Below are 19,578 nucleotides of genomic sequence, written 5' to 3'. Positions count from 1 at the left end.
AGGCTGGACGACAAGAAGCCTTTTTGCAAGGAGATGCTCCGAGCCCGATAGAGTTGAAGCCGTTGACTGAGCTTCTTTTCGTTTCTTTTTTCGCTGCTCCTTGCTTGCTTTTTAGCTGCTGTATTTGCTTCTTCCTGCGTCGTCGACTTTGCTCGGTACTTGCTGACCCAGAGACGCCAGCGTCCATCAGCAGCAGCACGGGAGGCAGCATGTGAATGCGAGGGCGCTGGCCAGCTTGCGGGCTCGCTGGTTGAGCCAGGGCATGCAACTATCAGACATGCTGCTGCTGCTGCTGCTGCTGCTGCTTGATGTCTCCGTCCAGGGCCTGGATATCCCGACTGTGAATGAGCTGTTACTTACTTGCACGGTTAATATTACGTCCATTATTTCCGTGCAACGCATGCTCGTCATTTCGCTCGCCGCCGGCCATGGGGGGAGGGGGGGGAGGTCCAGGGGGATGGGTTGGGTTTGGACCCTGGCCGCTGCGGTTTCTGATAGCTGTTGTTGTTAACTGTCCCGGACATCAGATATCGACATACAACGCAGCTATAATATTGTTAGCTATGCAGCTTCCAAAGGACCCTGACCTGGTACTCCGTAGTCTGGTTATATAGCATCGCCGCACCCTGCATGCCCTGGCTGGGATGATGGACAGAAGCAGCAGAAGATGAAGAGCTACAGACCGGGATGAGCCCGAACTGCTCGTTGCTTTTCTCTAGTTATTATTATTATTCGCATCTTGTCTGGCTGCTGCTTGCTCAAACTACGGAGTTATATCTCTTACTGTTGCTCCAGCAAGTGCTTCGACTGCGCTTCTTTCGGCCTGCTTCCTTTTTTCCCCTTGTCGTTCCTCGCTTCTGGGTCTCTCATGCCCTTGATTGGCCCTGGCAGAGGGAGAAGGGGAGGACAGCAGAGGAGCGGGAGGGTAGCAGACAAGCAGACAGAAGCGAACCTTCGCGGCATCTAGCACATCCACATCGCAACCCTTTATACGCCTGCTGGGCTGGTGGACCGGGTCCTACTTATATCTGGAGAACGCTTTGCAAATATCCCGGCCAAACTCATTATTTTTTGCAAAAAAAGACAGAAGACGCAGACGAAGAAGAAGCAGGAAAAAGCAAGGAATAACTCTCCACTGCTGATCGTTTCCAAGCCTTAAAAAAGCTCCCTGTAAGTAAAACTGTCCCTGCACCTTGGCCTGAGAGGGCGGAAGAGCATCATACTTAGCAGTATCCATAGGATGATGGTAGTATTACACTATTACCCTCGAGCTATACACGCTCCATAGGTTTACATGCTTTCTTGCGTGTACGTTACTTATGTGTGTATCCCCACGATCTGACTTGCTGCTGGATACCCATATAAAAGAGGGAAAGAAAAAGGAAAGAAAACCAGCCATCGAGGTATATACATCATTGCATTTTCCTCGCCCTTGGATGGCCCTTCTTTGCTTTTTCTTCTCTCCGGTTTTTGCATTATTTCTGGTGCCCATGCTATCTTGCAAAAATCGGCTCTGAAGAGTGGCTCGTGAGTAAGTATACGGTCTCCCCTTCGTTGTTCCCCCCCCCAAATTTGGGGGCGTGTCCCTTTTCTATATCACCCCCAAACTGACAGAACTCCTCTTTTCAGCCTCGATATATACGCCCTCACTCTCGTTCGAACGTCTTCGTTTCTTTTTCTTTTTTGGCTTTCTCCTCTTGCTCCTTGTCAGGAAGCCCACTTTGAACAAGCAAACCTGGGCAGTGACGGAGTAACTACATGATCAGGATTTCCTCTTCGTCTCCCTCGCCTTTACTTTTTCCGTTCTGACCTTGACCTGCATCTGCCATCGTGCTGTGGTATCACCGTACTATTCCTTTTCACCCACTACCACGGCCGAACCACGCATTGGTCCCTTCGCAAGGTCGCCCTGAGCCCTGACTGCATTGCAACACCTCGGATATTTGGTTGATCTACCTGCAGGAACTGTGTAAGTACGTATCTTCGGTAACTAGAGATGTCTCCGCCCGCTGCCTCGTTTTCTCGTCTTCCCTCTCTCCATTACCAATTCTCGTGCACACCCGTTTACCTTGCTTCATTGCATTCTTGTCCTGTCAACTATTGCCATCCCTTCCTGCATCGTCATTCTCCATGACTCTCTACCTTTTCTTGCAAAAGAATTGAAAAATTAAGAAAGATTACAACCATTTGCTGCCTTTTTTTTTTTTTTTTCATTTGCAACAACCCATGTCTGCTTCTGCTTTGACTCCTTTAGGCCTGGTATACCCCTGCCCTTACATAAACCGTTCTCCATCAAATATTGACATATAATATTTTCCATATTAGATATTAAGTGTATGTACATATGTTTTATGTTGTATGCATACTTGCCCCCTTCCCTTCACCCTCCCCCCCCGGATCATCCATATCCGACCCCTGGCGTGCTCGAGAACCCCCATCGGACCTGACGATCTCAGATCTCAGTTGTCAAGGTACGCTTAAAATGCCTCCATGGACAAAACCTGCCTTGAGAGCCGGTTAGACTCTTCCTGTTTTTATTTGCATTTTTGATCTACTTTCCCGATTGGATATTTTTCCTTTGCAGAGTCTCTCCCACTCAATCTCCTTGCTTTCTTTTTCTCCTTCTTCTCTTTTTTTTTTTATTTTTGCTGACCCTCTTCCCTGCTTGCTTTTTTTCCCTCCTGCTTCTCCCCTTGGCCTCTGCCTCGCTGTGTCTGCCTCTCTCTGCCTCTCTGTATCCCTCTCTCTGGTTGTTCCTCTCCCAGCGTATGATTCCCTGTTCTTATGCATGGCCACTTTCTTTTCTTTTTCCCCCTTTCACGGTGTCCATATGCTAATATATTTATAAACACAGGTCTCTACTGAGTATTTACATACTTAGGTATATGTATCGACATCTGTCTATGAACTGTTCCATATGCAACTAGTCCTGTGTGTCTTCCCCCAAGTCACCTCCTCCCCAGACACCTTGATACTTAAGTATAGCAACACTTCCGTCCACCGCACCCACCTACGGGTCTCTCCATCAGAAGACCAGGGGGAATTAAGGTGCTGATTCCCACTCTTTCTCTTCTGCTTCTCCCCTACCCGCCAACTTGCTTTTTCTTGCTTCCTCTTCTTCTCCTTTTTTTTTTTTTTTTTTTTTTTTCAAAATCAAAGAAAAGAAAAGAAAAGAAAAAAATATACCAAACTCTCTGCTTTCTGCCTCATTGCTTTTTCCTCTGCTCCATCCTGACCTTTTCTCCCTCGACTTTTCGATCCATATTCTTTGCTTTTTCCATGACTTGCTCATGACTTTTCCAACTCTTTACGGCTCTTAAATTAATCACAATCTTGATTTAGGCAAGATCCGTTGACGCTTGAAGTTTAAGACTCGACTTTTATTCCCGGCTTCAGCGGACCTTATTTCCTCCTCTGCTTGCTGCTTACTTGCTTTGCTAGTCTATCTTATCTCTCTCTCTCCCTCCCTCTTCCTCTCTTATCCCTTGACTCGCTCGTCTTATTTCCAACTCCCGGGTCCAGCTACTTAGTTTCCGTCTCGTCACGTCCACTACATATACCCTCCATCCCCCTCCAACAACCCCCTTTTCCCTTCCGGAGCATCACACCTAAGGGTCACCTCCCTGTATTTGCACATACATACATGAACAACATACCACCGTCGATCGACCTTTGATATCCCTTCCTTTACACCGTTGGTGGTCAATCATCCGTCACTCGTTCCTGTCTTCTCCCGCTCTGGCGCACGCGGGATAGGAAGACAAAATACATACAACCAAGGAAAATTATATACATATATACATACAACACCACATACACACATACACATAAACATCAGTGAATACCTCTACTTTCACCATGCCTCAAAGCCAGCGAAGAGGACCCTGGGTCCCAGAGGAGGACCAAACATTGCTGCAGCTAGTCAGCAGTCAAGGACCAAACAACTGGGTCCGCATCTCACAGCATATGAAATACCGGTCACCAAAGCAGTGCAGAGAACGATTCCACCAGAACCTGAAACCAACATTGAACCACGACCCCATCTCGGCCGAAGAAGGGTTGATAATCGAACGACTTGTGAGCGAGATGGGCAAGCGGTGGGCAGAAATCGCCAGGAGACTAGGCAACAGAAGCGACAATGCCGTCAAGAACTGGTGGAACGGAAGCGTGAACCGAAAGCGTAGGGGCATGGCTGCCGGTGGTGGTGCTGCCTCGCACTCCCCTGCTTCTTCTTCATCTCCCTCCAGAACTCCCAACGGACGAGTTGAACCGCCCTACCAGAAAGCATCATCCAGGTCCCCGCAGACACAATACAGATGCCCACGGGCCGAACACGCAATGTACAGCCAGGCCTCGCGCATGGACAGACAACGATCCTGGGCTTCCATCTCAGACTATCAATCATCACAACACCAGCAACACCAGCAGGATGAAAGAGGGGAGTACCTGCACCAACGAATTCACTCGCCCCGTCCGCTCGAGTACCGCTCATCACTATACGATCTCCCCAAGGAGACCCTGAATAGTGCAAGATGGCAGCAGTGCAACTCACAGCCGCAGTCACCAGCCGCTGGACGGCGAGTCCTGACCCCAATTTTCACCACACGCAACTCAAACCAGGCAACAGATTCGGCTATGACCTCTCCTGCATTCTCAGAGATGTCTCATGCTCCCTCACTCGGGGGGCCTCCTTCCATGGTGTCAGACCATAACTCAGTCGCCTCTGCCTCGCCCAAGACAGTCACCTCTCCTTCTGCCCTGGCAACTCCAGTTGAAATCCACCACAGCCACCACCGGTCTTCATCATCCGCCTCTTCATACGACGAAAGACGGCGAGGCAGTGCCCCGTTAATTTCGTCTTTCGCCAAACCACATCATTCAAGTGACAACCTCCTCTATCAGTCTCATCCTATGCAATCCTCCTTTCGGCACCACCAGCACTCCATATCAGCTCCGCATAACCAGCTACCACCAATTTCGGATCTTGAAAAACCTGCTTCTTCTTGTTCTACTTCTCGTGATTCTCGGATGGGTCTCCAAGCATTGCTCAATTAAGGCATTTTTCTCCTTTTCCTCCCTTTTTTTCCTCCCCCTTCTCGTCTACTTTATATCTGGGTTAATGGTGGTTGTTGGTAATGGATTGAAAACATCATGTACTATGGTCGGTGACCAGTCCGATTGAATTCCTCCTTTTTCTTTCTTTTCATTTTTTATTTTTCTCACACACTCACATATTCATCTTTCCCTTCCTACGTTAACATTCTTATTCTTACCGGCGTTTCGGCTACTGGGTTGGGAAGGGATCTGGAAGGGGCTGCATTTTCAAAAAAGCTGGGCTGAATATAACAACCAAAAGGGAAACCCGACTGGGAAAAGCCAAACAGAGAGTCCAGAGCGTGGGGAGAAGCAGAGAAGAAGCAAAGCAACATCTGCGTCTCGCTTTTCTGCTTGCTTTGAGTCCGTGGTACTCCTGCTTTGCTTTTTCTCCTCTCTTGTTTCCTCTTCTCTATATTTCCTTTTTCGATTCTGTTTTCGCCTTTTGTTGCTTAATTCTTCTTGCTTATTGTATATGTCTTTTTACCTGCTCTGGTATAAAGTTATCTGTTTGACTTGTATTATATATACACACACACATACATACATATATTTATGCTAGCTAGTTGGTTACATAGCTACACAGAAACCCCACAAACTGGCCATTTACTGTCGAGCTTGCTTTATGCTTGATGGTAGTGGGGGAAAAAGGGGGGAAGGGAATAAATACTATTTGAACATTAAGGATTGGTTTACCTTAGCTGTCTCTCAGGGAGAAGAAGGAAACAAAAGGAAGTTCCTCTGAGCAATTGATGTACTGTTGCGCTCTTCGTCTTCCGCCATCTATCGCTGGCCATCTCCGCGCCTCGTCCGCCTTGACCTTTCGAGCCCTTGTCCCTCATTGCCTCTGCCCATTATTCAAATCAAGCCTAGCGGCAGCGAGTGACCGCTACGAGCTGCTTTTATGCAAGGCATAGTTTCGATCTGATTTTCCCTCAGACGACGGCCGTCAGGTCTGCCTGTGGGGGTTTACTCTCGTCCACAGTTGCTATGCGAGTGTGCCACTGATACAGGCTCTGAGTGGGCATATGTACGTATCCATATCGAGGCCTTGGAGGTGAACCAGCCAGCAGGTCTGTTCGGGGGCGACATCTATGCATCGGCTACCAGCCAGACCCGAAAAAAAAGGGTTTGGAAAGAACAAAAGGGGATGGACGGAGATAGGGTTCTCAGCCTATTGATCATTTATGCCAACTTGCTTCACTGCAGCGTCGTACAAATGTCAAGAGTAAGCCACCCCGATTCCGCTCCCACATGGACGGAGATGGGATGCTTGAAGGTAGGGATTGCCCTTTCGACAGAATATCTTGTTGGGTATGCACATATAGAGCGAATGCTAGTGGGTATTGCGAACTCGCGAAGCGCCTTGTTCTCCCCTGGTTCTCTTTTTCTTTTTTTTTTATCCCTCTCGTAAGTAACCGTGCAGGACGTCGAGACGCCAAAACCAACAAGACAACCTGCATGCACGTATAAAAAGCTGCAGCAAGAGAAGCTGCGCCAGGACGTGACTTTGTCTCGGCCGCTAATTTGGGCTGGGAATTTCGTACCACCACACGTCGGGATGACCGGTAGTCAGGTATATTGACCGAGCTTTTTGGTGGTCTTGGTACTATTCGAGTACATCATCCCTTGGTCCGCCTGGATGACTAGTGAGGGCCCTGTGCTTTTTTCCCTCTCCCTCCCGTCCCTTAACTAGTAACTAGTGACTAGCGGCCTGGTCCCTTGCGGGGGATAAAGGTGGCTATCCCGTGGTACATGGAGTACATGCGCGAGCCTCGAGTTGGCAACTGTGGTAGCGGTGGTAGCAGTCGTAGCAGCACGAGCAGTAGCCGGAGTCACAGTAGCAGGAATGGTCCTGCAACTTCGTATATTCATGGGGCCGTTCCTCCGTGTCCCCATCGGCGTTTCTTGCAGCCTATAATCAACCTTGAAACAAAGGACCTGTATAGCCGACCAGGCAGTGACTTCGCCACAGGACCAAGCAGAAGCAAAGCTGGGACGAACAGGAAGAAGCAACGAAGGAGAGGATGCGCACAGTCGCCAGGAGTGAGTTCGAACGTACGTTACATCAACGTGAAGCAGGATGGACGAGGCGGCGAGCATCTTGATGATCCAAAAGCGAACGCTTGATCCTTTCTCTCATCTCCCTCTCTCTCCCTCGCTCTTGTCTGGTGCGTTCCTCATTCCCCCCACCCGTTTGCCTTTTTCTTTTCTTTTCCGTGGGATGATGCAGTCGGTATACACATGTATGTGCATCCTTGACATCCAACGTGATTCAGACATAGTCTGGCCCTGGGTGGGAAGGGGATAACATGGAGAAAATGTACTTATACATAAACACTCGATGCATCGACGTATAGGCGCAACTCTCACGCTCTTCTGCATATGCCGGGCATTTCTTTTCTTTTCTTTCTTTCTTTTTTTTTCTTCCCCCTTCTCGCCTTCGTTTCCTTTCCTTGAGTAATAACGAGCTCCTTCTATCCCTCTCCTGCTCCCCAGCCTGGCCTGACGAGAGAATTTGTCATGGGCATGGCTAATATGGGAATGCATATCAGAACGGGACGTGCGCAGAAAAAGAAGCCCCTTTTTTGCTTTTTGTATATCTGTCTGTAGTTAACCGTCCCGGACGGCCACGGACTTTATCGTGTTTTTGTATTTCATCGGTTTTATCTCAACGGTTATTCCTGCGGTACGATACGACATGAGCTATCATATCCTCGGCAACGGTGCATCAGAGAGGCAGAAGCAAAGGGGTGGTGGCTTGCATCCCGCTACTGCAAAAAAAAGACGCCTTAATGTATATATATATATATATATATATAATATTTGCTGAGGCGCGGAGAAGAAAGGAGATCGCACCATCCATCGCATCTTGCGGCGTCCACGCCTCCTGTCAAGATCTTGCAACAGAACGTGGGCATGGGTTCTGTGGACGCAAGGCCGAAGATCATGGAGGCGTAGTTAGTGCGTTTCTTAAGAGACTTGCAAAATACAGCAATGGATACTTTGATAGTAGGAGTACCTAATGCCAGGACCAGCCATTGAAGGCAAAGTCGGGGGTGTTTTTCTTTTTTTCTTTTCTTCGTCTTCGTCCTCGTCTTCCTCCGCTGCCTGGCCTAGGCATTTGCCGTTTTAGGGTGCATATGCTGCAGTATCAATTTGCAAGGCTTCCTCCCTGCCTCCCTCTGCTTCGGCAATCACCGCCTGGTAGCGAAGCCGCCGACAGTCGTTTGCCGTTACAACAGGCAAGCTAGTTAACGGGACAACGGCGGGGACACGCACGAGGCCCAATAGTCTGCTCGTTGACTGCTCCAGTCGCCGTTCAATGTCTCGAGAGACTCCATTTTTTGAGTGCGTCCTCGGGGATCCAACAGCTAACCGTCGTGCGTTCGAGGGTATCATTGGACAGACATCGCGACCTAGACTTCGTGTTAACGGGAAGAGCGCGCAGAAGGTGAAGGGCAAAGGCCTACTAATCAGCCCCTACGGGGATCTGGGGAAAAGGGAGCAACGGCCGGGCCAAGCTGCAGTCGGATGGCTCACTCTTGCAGCGCAGACGTTGGCCAGTCCTGCTCTTCCCCATGCCTGTCTGCCTTGATATACGTCTCTGAGGTTCGATATCGCTGCTAGGCCCCTTGCTGGAGGATTTTCCTTCCCGGCGGCCCGAGATGGGGCTAGTTAGGTTCTTTCGAAGCTCTGCAGCTGGGATATGCCTGTTTATTCAGACATATAGGACGCCCTGCTAAGGGGGCAGACGCTGCCAGCAGCAGGGCATGTCGGAAGAACGCTCCGAGCAAGGGAGCGTCTCCTAGCCTATGCTCGAACAGGCAAGTCAGTAGGCCCTCTGGCTCTCCTGGGCGGTGTCATATTTTATTGCATTCATCTTATATCCAAGTTGCATGTTTTATTTTTTGCAGCTAGGAACCGAAGAAGGTTTTATACTATGCGCCGTGGCTGGTCAGGAGAGAAATATCCACGACTCATCGACAGGCTGCTTCCTATCCACTATTCTATTACAAATGGTAACATAATCCTCACAAATCCAGGACCAGGATGGGGGAAGGCAAGACCTCCGTTCGCCCCCCCCACGAACGGGAGAGGAAGCGATGGCATGGCCTGATGGGACAAGAAAACAGACCATCCTCTAGAACTTGTCCTCGAGAAGCGATTGCAGCTCTTTTCGTTCTCCACTCCCCTGGACCATACGCCAAAAGACCCCATGAGCCTTCATCAAAGCCCCTGGCGAGTCGTATTCGACGGCTTCGCCCTCCTTCATGACCAGGATACGGTCAAAGTCGGCTACCGTGGTCAGACGATGGGCGACAACCAGCAGCGTCGAGTCTTGGAACTCCTCGCGTATGCTACGCTGGATCAGGGCATCCGTCTTCATGTCGACGGCAGATGTCGCTTCGTCGAGAACCATGACCTTTGGGCGCGCAACAATTGCCCTAGCCAGGCAGAGCAGCTGCCGCTGTCCCTGTGAAAGACTAAGTCCACCCTCGCTAATGGCATAGTCGAGACTCGGCGTCCTACTTCGGTCTTCTTCACCTCCATCGTTACCGCTCTCCTCGTCTGTCTCTCCGCTGAATAACTGGAAATGCACCCGCTTTAGGGCTGTCTGCAGCTGCTCATCAGTGTACTCGTTGAAAGGGTCCAGGTTTGAGCGTATCGTGCCTGAGAACAGAACTGGATCCTGGGGTATAATTGACAGCCGGCTTCTCAGGTCGTGTAGTTTTATGGTTGAAATGTCTATACCATCGATGTGAATCGTGCCACCCCGAAGCCCTAGAAGCCTGAACAATGCGAGTGTCAAAGTTGACTTGCCAGAACCCGTGCGCCCAACAATTCCGACGCGATGATTTGGCTCAACACTGAATGTAAGCCCGTTGAGGACCGGTGGCAGCTCTGGCGAGTAGGATGCTGTGATATTATCAACCTCTATTCGGCCTTTGCTTGGCCATCCTGCTGGAACTTCTTCTCCAGTATGGTCTTCTGTGACAACCTGTGAGTATTCAATTATACGTTCAGTCGAGTTCATGTCTAGCTGTGTCTCGGTATACTTGTCAATTGCCGATCCAATTAGCTGGGCTCCGTCAAGCATGAAGTTGAGAGCAAATCCAACAAGCGAAGGTTCAATACCCTTCGTCGACATGAGGATGAATGTTAGACATGCGCCGAATAATGCATCGGCCATTCCTGTTCTGAACGCCATCCACTCATTGAAGAGAATGATGTAGTAATGAGCTGATGTATGGTCATCGATGTTTCGATACATCTTATCCATGTAGGAGTCTGCTTTGTCGAATGCCCTAATCGTGCCAATGCCTTGCAATGACGTACCAAATTGCTCAATAATAGGTGACCGAGCCTGGGATTTGATGCGTCGAAGCTCTCGTGCTGTTATCATGTATCGAATTGCAAAATGTGCACATACCCCAGACAGGACAATTGTAAGCACTAAGATGTATGAGGAGACGAGGATGCTATCAAGATATCAGTTAGAAGGGTTATAGTGAACATAGGTCAGAGGTCGAACTCACGCAGCAACAAGGATGGAGCACAGATCCAAGATATCTAGAAACAGGTAAGCAAGGTCGTCTCCGAGCTTTGAATCAAACGTCGCGAAGTCAAGGGTGAACCTATTGATAACCCTGCCAACAGGCACAGTATCCACCCATCTCAACGGTGCTCGGAGAACTCGTGATGTCATCTTTTCAAAGAGGTCTTTTGATGCTCGGATTGTCCCTGTCCATATGAAAAGATGACTGAACGACTTGATTAATGTCCGGCTCATGGCCAACGCAAAATAAACTCCCAAGTAGAACCAAAGCGTATCATCTGCTGCTTTGTCCATTGACATCATCGTTTGGTTTAGGAGGATTTGGGCTTTTTCTTTCGGTTTAGAGGAACCCGTCCAGATTTTCAACCACCAGGACTATTGAAGAATAAATAGATTAGCAATAACTTTGAATTGATCCTCAGAATATAGAACCTACTCTGCCTAGGCCCAGTGCTTGAGCACTGCATAAGCATATGGCAACAGCTACCCAAAAGACAGCGCCTCCGCTGCTCTTTAGATATTCCTTGTAAACTCCCCATTTGACTTGACCTATTTCACGTTCTTCCGCCTGTACAAAGGTGGTTGTTGGTTTTTCCCGATTAGAATCTTTCCTTGATGCCCAGGCCATGGTTGAATGGCTGCCCATGCCATCTCGAAAGGAGCTGCTTCTCCTGCGGAAGCTAAGTGGCGCAGGAGCTCCTGATTTGGTAACTCCTGATGCAGTGCTCCGAACCTTGGTAAGCGTGTTTGTGTCGTCTATCTCGTCAGGGTGGCCAGCTTGTATCATGGCGCCGTCTTCAAGCACAACCATATAACTTGTCTTGGGCATGCAAAGGGCAACATGATGTGTCGCTAGGATCCGTGTCCTGCCTTGACCGAGCTCTCCTGTAAGTGCTTTTTCAAAGATATGCCGGCCGACGTGGACGTCGACTGCACTGAAGATATCATCCTTATCTCAAGCTTAGCTAAACATCTGTAACGGTACTGTGAGGCAAAGATAACACTCACCAGAACGAGTATTCCTGCCCTTGAGTATAATGCTCTGGCAAGAGACACGCGCCACCGCTGACCACCACTCAAGTTGATGCCACGGGGCCCAATTTCAGTCATGTCACCATCAATCAGAATATGGAGGTCATCGGTCAAAGCGCACACGTCAAGGACCTTTTTGTACCTCTCAGCGCTGTAGGGACATCCAAATATGATATTATCCCTCAGTGTTCCGTTCTCAATCCACGGTGACTGCGCGACGAAGGCTACCAAGGATGGAATAATCCAATTGTCCGGCGTTATGGTGTTATCTGGTGTATGGTAGACTGTAAAAGGGGGCATGGGAACGCTGATAGAGCCATACACCAGGTCAGCCTCTCCAAATATAGAACCCAAAAGCAAGCTTTTGCCTGATCCTGTAGGACCGCAAACTAAGCTGAGTTCCTTATTAGGGAATGTTAGGTTGATATTTTTCAGGATAAATCGGTCTTCCAGGTTAGAGGTATCTGAAGGCCAGGCGATGGATGCATTTTGATAGGTGATTGAGGACGAATCTTTGCGGTATTCCTCCTTGTTCGGAGAACTAAGATAGCTTTCAAGACGTCTCAAACTCACCATGCCCTCGATTACCCCGGTAATGACTATGGGTATCATTGATAGCGAGTCCTCAAGCTCAAAGAATACTTCCAGAGAGGCAAATGCAACGGAGGCGGTAAGTTTTCCTTCAAAGATAGCATACACCGCCAAAGCGACTGTAGTCATCATCGTTGGAACAGCACCCCAGCAGAAAATCATGCCAACATCTATTAGGGGAGATAATTAACATTTATCCTAAGAGTTGAGGAGTGCTGGGTCCCTAGTACTTACCGTACAAGCACGATCTCCATACTTCATTCATTTCATTCAATCGCACGCTCATAATTCTGCTTTGCCATTCTTTTTCTAAGGCTGCAAATTTTATTTGACGAAGGCCATGAAGAGCTTCTGAAACCACTCCTGTTTTGGTATCACGCGCTGACATGAGCCGGTCCTATTATTATATCAGTTTTACCGCTTCAACTTGTTCTGGTATTGTATCCCATTGGATTTGTACCTGTGTTTTAGAGTAAGCCTTCGATAGCCAGGCATTTAATGGAGCCAGAATCGTAAAGATAAGCATTGCGGCCAGTAAACTCTTCCATCTAAAAATTGTTAGCCTGAGGATCATAAATTTATGCATACGCTACTTACTTGATAAGCTTGAAAAGAACCACCAGAGAGAGGATGAACGTGCACGTAGAGAGTATAATCGTGCTCATAAAAGCAGCTGACAGACCCACCTCCTCACTACCGTCCTTGTTAGCAGACCTTCTACCACATAGCGAATTCACAGCAAAAAATCGTAGACCTACGCATCGATGCCCATGAGGTTGATGATCCACTGTTGAGTACCCTTTTTCTCTGAGTCTTCTTTATCAACTTCCTCTTCATTTCCATCAACCTCTTCATCCCCGTCTTCATCTGCCGTTGATTTTTCCGCGCCTCTGGTATCCTTTTTGAGCATTGCTTTCGCAAATACTGCTGCACAAAGCTGGGCTTCAATGCGGAGAGCAAGCTGAGAGTCACCAACCCAGCGCATCCAGGTACCTGTCCAACATGACAGGATCAATCCAACAGCCAGTATCAAGGTCCAAATCCAGTTGTCAATTCCTATGTTCTCACCCTCCTGCTTCCGCTCGAGAGAGTGGAGAATGAAGTACATGGAAACTTTTGGCACAAAGTTAAGCAGTGCCTCAGTGGCCGTCAGAATCCAGTGTTTGGCGAAGGTGGTATAGTGCAAGCCAAATATCTGCCGCCAGAGTGCCTGGGCCGGAGAACGTTCGGAGAACTTGGCCAACAGGTTCTCCGAACGTGTATAGTGGTCCATCCGAGGCAGTTCATGGATGTCGATGCTAGGGTTCTTAATGATGTATTTTACCAGATGGCCCGGCCAGGCAAAGGTGAACCGTGAGAGTGCAGACGCGGTGTATTGCCGATCAACCACCTTGTCGTTGATAAACACATCCGGGCGCCTCGGCAGGCAGAGACAGGCAAAGAGCAGACAGGCAGTGGCCACCAACTGAATGATCCAAATAGCCACTTGGAATCTGGTCAGGTTGTCATAATGAGCCGGTGTCAAAAGCCGTACATCTAGGAAACCTGACATGATGAATTGAGCCACCGAAGCAAGAGATGCATAGCTAGCTATTCGAAACTGGCTCGCGTATTCATGCTTGAACGAAAGTGCCATCACATGTGGTAGAAGTAGTACCTATGGAGCGTATCAGTAAGGCGTGGAAAAATCGTGGAGGGAGAAAAAAAAAAGTGCATACAAAAGTCCCAAATTGAAACCAGCTCTCGACTTCGCTATAGCGGACTGAGTCCTGGGTCGTTGAAATGACAGCTTTAACTGTCGATGCGACTAAGCCTACCACAGACGCCGTGTAGATAGCGGTCATCTGGACAGTAGTCGAATAGGATGATATCGATTCTTCCGTAGCTTCTCCATCCTGGTCTTCTGGCAGTGACTCCAGGCTGGTATATGATCCATGCCAAAGCTTCTGGATGATGCTATTGAGCGCTGGCAAAGTAGCTAGAAGTATCAGTACAGCTGCGGCAATTCCGACGCTCACAGCGACGGGGTCGATGTTCGGCGACATCGTGAGCAGCTACAGAGACTCAAGTCACACCACCCTGGTCATGAGATGAAGGTAGAAGGATTTTTGACGGTCGCTGTGATGGCGAGAAGAGAAGCTCAGCTAGCTATGTACCAGTGAGAAGCGTGGTGGTTTTGTAGTTTGACTAGCTAGCAGTCGATGACGACACGGCGAAAAAAGGCAACCAAGCTGGACGAGGAAGCGGGCAAGAGCAGGAGAAAATCGAAGCCAGCATGATCGACAAGACACGCAGCTAGTCAACTGTCTTTAGGAGCACGGCGTCCATCTAGATGGCAGCGTTCTAGTGTTTTGTGATACAAACAAGCAATGGCAGGGAAGAAGCTTCAGGCGAAACGCAAACCAGCAGGCTCGCTACTTAGTTAACGAGCCCGCCAGCAACTCACCAGCTGGCAGCTCGCTGGCTTACGAACTGGTCCACCCGCGGGCTGTCCCGATTAGTTCTCCGCAGGGGTCAAACACAGGACAAAAGCTGTCGTACATTGATGTGATTCAGCTAGTCCGTGGCTGGGCATGACAGGAGTTCAGCTGAAGCCCATGCAATACGCCATCACGGCGACGGAGACGATGCACCCGGTGAGTCACTCGAAGCCACGGCTGAAGAAAAGACACGATACTTTGAGGCTCCGGCGATGACCGGGAGAAGAGTCAGAACGAGTGATGCTGCGGTTTCTCCCGTAACCATGAACTGGCTAAACAATAAGACATGGACACAGTCAACTAGTTATCGGGAAGCCCACATCGATGTGGCCAGGAAGACGCACCAAAGGAACACAGTCACTCGCATGAGAAAGCAAAGGCGATGCGAGATGTTAGAGTAGTTATGGCTGTACAGGGGCGCTATCGGTACCCAGGATATCCATTGGTTATGTACCTTGGTTTCGAGGGTCCTTTCCGTTGGTCGATAGCAATATGGCGAATTGCTTGCTTGGAGGACAGGGGGAGCCTGCAACTATTGTAAATACTAAGGAAGCCGCATACATGTATGTAGTAGATAGAAAAGGCGAGTCCTCATATTCAGTAACTGCATAGAACTATAGTCGACAAAGGTACATGCACACACGGACTTGAGGGAAAGAGATTCAAGGGTGTAGCTTGCACCCAACACATGGAGCAGGCGGTAGAGTACTCTGGTAAACATCCGGCCGTTGCTTCCCCGAAACGTTCAGATAGCCAACGGCGCCTTTGTCCAAACGGAAGATTGCATGATCCACCAGGGTGTATGTTCCGGGAACAACCAGTTTCAGGTCCACTATGGTAGAGCCGCCTGGAGGAACACTGGTAGTGGGAACCCAGCTAGCAGGCGGACTCACCACGTCACCGTCGCGGTATAGCTTCGAGAATGTAGTGCCGATGACATGAAAGGCGCTGGTCAGGTTTGGACCCGCATTCCCGAAGAATATGCGCACCGTCTCTCCGCTCTTCGCTTTTAAGGGCTGGTCTCGAGTCAACGCAGACTCGCTGCCATTGAAAACCACAAGGCTCGGGTTCTCCTCAAGTGCATTAGGGTAAGAGAATTCCACAGTCGATGAACGTTTGCCATTCTCCAACATTCCGGGAGGTTCGTGGTAGAACTCACTCTGCATCACATAATACTCGCGGTCGACTGGGGGCAGGTCTCCGTCCTCTGGTTGTACATATATCAGCCCATACATACCGTTGGCAATGTGCACCGGGACTGGCGCCGCAGCACAATGATACACGTAGAGACCTGGATGCAACAATTTAAACAGCCCGGTCTTGCTCTCCTTCTCCTCGGCAGTCGTAAGTGCTGCACCTCCTCCTGGTCCTGTGAATGCATGACAATCGATGTTATGCGGGTTGCCCGTCACATCGTGGTTGGTCAGTGTTAGTTCCACTACATCGCCCACTCGAGCCCGTATAAATGGGCCAGGGACATTGCCGTTGAAGGTCCATTGCTCATACTTGTACTGATTGGATAGCTGAGTCGTTTTCGTGCTTGTGGTTAACGGCACCTGCAGGAGCACAGGGTAATCCCTCGTAATTGATGGTGGGACGTGTGGTGCAGTCGTGAAAACTGCAGTCTCTTTAGGAAGTTTGGAGTAATCAGCCGACGCCTCCGCGAAGAGATCGACACCGGTGTTGGATTCTATGGTAAATATCTCCCTTGATTTCTCTTTCCGATTCCTCGAAATAATAACTGAACCGACTGCGACGGTAGTGGCGATCCCTACCAGAATTGCAAGCGGAGTGTTGTTTGCTTCGGAGGCTCCTGAGCTCTTCGAGGTGTAGGTTGATACCCTCTGCAGCGGCAGTGAAACTGGCTTTTTTGGAATGACCGAGTAGCAACCAACAGTGGATAAGGTGGAGAGCTTAGCTCTTAAAGTTATCCTTCCTAAGGACACCCGAAAGGGTAGGCACAATGGCTTCATGGGTACCATATTTAAGAGTTAGATAATCCGGGTGTCTTCTCGCGATATTTGGACTATATAGAGAAGATGAAGGAACCCAGCCATAGAGAGGCAAAGTCTTGAGGCTTTATACTATGGATGTGGGATAGTAGTAACCCTCAGTATAAGTAAATCCATAGCCTTGAGCAGTCTATCGCTTGAGCATGCAGTCATAGTAGAAAGATCTGCGGTGTCATCGTCGTGAACTGGTTGCATTATTGCTGCGGATTTGGACTCAACGGTTGGAGGCAATACCCAATACTGGCCCTTGCACCTCACTCGTGACCAATGGTATGTATGTGAGAAGTTCTGCATATTCCACGTCTGACACGCGAGTTGATTCCTCATCCTCGAGCACCTGATGTAGCGGTCCAATAGGGAGAGCAGGGTTTGCCGGCCTCTCGGGGTTGGAATGCTCGAAACCGAGAGAGATCTGCAGAACGGTGTAACAATTCTATACATCTTCAAAGAAGCTGGCGTCTCTCATGAGGTTCGGTTGTAAGTATATGTCGAGTCCGCACGGATAAATATTGCCGGGCATTGGCATCGGTGCTTAGGCCGTCTAAATGTTGCATGAGACTCCGTTCCAACCGCATGATTTTGTAGCCTAGTACCCCAGACTTGGAATAGCACAGTCTCGTTTAGAATCTAGACTCGCTTCGCGGTTTGGAAACAGTAGAGAAGGACTCCCCTGTATGCCGTAGTTATGGCACCTATACGTGGCTTTAACTATGCAGAAGCGGTTCAACGTCCAACCAAATTGATCTCCTCTCATATGGTGCAGGCTGGAATACAGAGCAGAACAAAGCCTAAGTACCTCAGTGTAAAGGGTCTGAAGATGCCATAGAATCGTCATCGGCTACTCGTATCCGAGAAGCACGATTGGGGTATCATGATGTGCTTTTCGTGAGGACAACAGGCATCGTAATAACTAATGGTTAATGCTGCATAAATTAATTGGATGGTTAACTAGTTAACTGATAGGACGGTTTTTTAAAAACGAATAGTTATCGGGTGCAGGGAGAATAAGTAGATAGTATCCAACAGTTGCAAGCTCGATGTCGAGGTTGATTGACGTCGATATTAGGTCCCTCGTTGCGGTCTTGGCTTGTTTCTCCTTTCGGCATCTCGTCCGGGCTCATCTTAAAAAACTCCCTCTAGGAGACACTTCAGGCGATATCGTGGATAACCACATATCATCGTCCATTCTGTCTACGTTGACATTCTGGCTCTTTATATTATACCAAAACGTTATGGATATGCTTTATGATGATCTGGCCTGGGAGCAAAGCGACAACTAATGTTTGATGCCTTAAAAGGGCTACAAATCCTGATGTCTTGATCGTGGTTATCGCAACCGAACATCTGACATCCCGGCCGAAAGATCGCGCTCTTATAACAAGTGTCGGTGCATTCAATCTTTTTTTTTTTTTTTTTTTTTTTTCGCTATCGTATGGAGTTTGACGATGGGTTTGTCCTTTCTGGCCGTGGCATGTTCCCCAAGGTTCTAGAAGGCCGAAGCGGAAGTTGCTGTTATGCAGTATATCAAGGCAAACACAGCGGTTCCTGTCATATCCATTCTTGACTGGGGTGTGGAAGGCCCCTGTGGCATGGAACCGTACATTTTTGAAGGAGTTCTTTTACAGCGCATCCAATCTTAAAGAGATCTTACAGGGTGCCTGGCTGTGCTAGAGGCGACTGTCTTACGCTTGACCTGATGACTGATATCAACTCTGGAGTTTCTCTACGCCTAGGGGAGATATTTGCTACAGCTATTTAAATGCTCATTCGACAAGATCAGTTCTCTCTCAGCCCAGTCTGATGGCTAAGATATTACGAAACGACCTTTAACAATGAACATAAACGAGCCTGTGCAGCTTGGAGGCTACCCATCGCCGAACTCCAATCGCTACCCTTGCAGAGACCCAATATATCCATTTATTAACCCACCGCAATGATAATGTCGAGCCAGAGGAGGATTGCTGTCTAAATACTTAGTCAGAAGGATCCTATTCAACCACTAGGGCAGCCGGTCCATCTACGCCTGAATGAATAGGGCCATAATGAATTCAGGCTTTTCTGTGATGACATTTCCGGCCAAGTAATGTTCTTGTCGATGAACATTAAAAATCTTTCCTGCCATAGATCAGGACTTCACTCATGGTGTGTCCCCTGGGTTCACTAATAGTCCTATGGTGGCTCCTTTTGGAAACACCCGAAGATTGACCTTTGGGTATATCTGGCCCGTCTATAGTTTACGACTCACGGCTTCAATCTGTTCTTCGAGGTATAAAGACCCAGGAGAACATCACTATTCGCAATGGACACTCATCTAAAGCGAAACGACTCTCCGAGAAAAATGAAAATAGCTGGAAATGTGGCACTTCCTGGGTTATATACGGGCTACGTAGGAGCTGGGCCGTTGATAAAGTCCAGCTATTCGTTGCCTAGTCATTTTTTGGTGGGAATGAGACGCCCGAGCAGAGAAACCGGTTGCTGGAGACGAGGATCCAGTTCACTGGAAAAGAGCGCAGAGAAGTGGCACAGATCCGTTCAGTAAAAGCTAAGTGAGAAGAACTGTGACTACGCTAGACTGCACAATAGGTTTTTTGGGCTGAAAGTGATACATCTTAAGGCAACAAAGTGACTATCAATCGAGTCAAAAAAAAAAGCCATCTAAAGCTCACTTCCTTTCCAACATCTTCGCAAGCACTTAAGGTGAGATCGGGTGACTAAGCAGGCGAACATCCTCCGCGCTAAGCCCTTTGCGGTAGGCGGCAAACTCCCTCAGAGCAAAAGCGCAAAAGCAAAGCTTGGAGCTTCCAGTGAG

General features: G+C 48.8%; 5 protein-coding genes across 5 annotated transcripts; 1 reads left to right on the top strand and 4 right to left on the bottom strand.

Moving 5' to 3' along the window:
- Positions 1-3,155: 3,155 nt before the first annotated feature.
- On the top strand, positions 3,156-5,055 carry TERG_06164 (uncharacterized protein; the record flags this gene model as incomplete). The annotated part of the gene is made up of 1 exon (XM_003233119.2): positions 3,156-5,055. The coding sequence occupies exon 1, from the start codon at positions 3,859-3,861 to the stop codon at positions 5,053-5,055; it is 1,197 nt and encodes a 398-aa protein (XP_003233167.1). The 5' UTR covers positions 3,156-3,858.
- Positions 4,330-9,174, bottom strand: TERG_06163 (uncharacterized protein). The gene is made up of 2 exons (XM_047748558.1): positions 8,568-9,174; positions 4,330-8,513 (listed from the first exon to the last, which is right to left on the bottom strand). Exon 2 carries the CDS (start codon positions 7,195-7,197, stop codon positions 6,787-6,789), a length of 411 nt encoding a protein of 136 aa, XP_047604542.1. The 5' UTR covers positions 7,198-8,513; positions 8,568-9,174; the 3' UTR covers positions 4,330-6,786.
- A 64-nt stretch (positions 9,175-9,238) lies between these two features.
- TERG_12373 (uncharacterized protein) lies at positions 9,239-10,501 on the bottom strand (the record flags this gene model as incomplete). The annotated part of the gene is made up of 1 exon (XM_047751339.1): positions 9,239-10,501. One exon carries the CDS (start codon positions 10,499-10,501, stop codon positions 9,239-9,241), a length of 1,263 nt encoding a protein of 420 aa, XP_047606806.1.
- A 2,530-nt stretch (positions 10,502-13,031) lies between these two features.
- On the bottom strand, positions 13,032-14,322 carry TERG_12372 (uncharacterized protein; the record flags this gene model as incomplete). Its single annotated transcript, XM_003233116.2, has 2 exons — positions 13,032-13,934; positions 13,996-14,322. 2 exons carry the CDS (start codon positions 14,320-14,322, stop codon positions 13,032-13,034), a joined length of 1,230 nt encoding a protein of 409 aa, XP_003233164.2.
- A 426-nt stretch (positions 14,323-14,748) lies between these two features.
- TERG_06160 (nitrite reductase, copper-containing) lies at positions 14,749-17,144 on the bottom strand. The gene has a single exon (XM_003233115.2). It carries the CDS (start codon positions 16,737-16,739, stop codon positions 15,420-15,422), a length of 1,320 nt encoding a protein of 439 aa, XP_003233163.2. The 5' UTR covers positions 16,740-17,144; the 3' UTR covers positions 14,749-15,419.
- Between the last annotated feature and the right edge of the window lie 2,434 nt (positions 17,145-19,578).

The sequence above is a fragment of the Trichophyton rubrum genome (assembly GCF_000151425.1).
Source record: "Trichophyton rubrum CBS 118892 genomic scaffold supercont2.7, whole genome shotgun sequence".
Lineage (NCBI taxonomy): Eukaryota > Fungi > Ascomycota > Eurotiomycetes > Onygenales > Arthrodermataceae > Trichophyton > Trichophyton rubrum.
The sequence above is the reverse complement of the archived record's forward strand: the minus strand, read 5'-3'. Positions and strand labels throughout refer to the sequence as shown.

What these genes read in the sequence shown, in the direction of transcription:
- TERG_06163 (XM_047748558.1), bottom strand. Translation starts at nt 7,197, where the DNA reads ATGCTCGCCGCCTCGTCCATCCTGCTTCACGTTGATGTAACGTACGTT.
- TERG_06160 (XM_003233115.2), bottom strand. Translation starts at nt 16,739, where the DNA reads ATGGTACCCATGAAGCCATTGTGCCTACCCTTTCGGGTGTCCTTAGGA.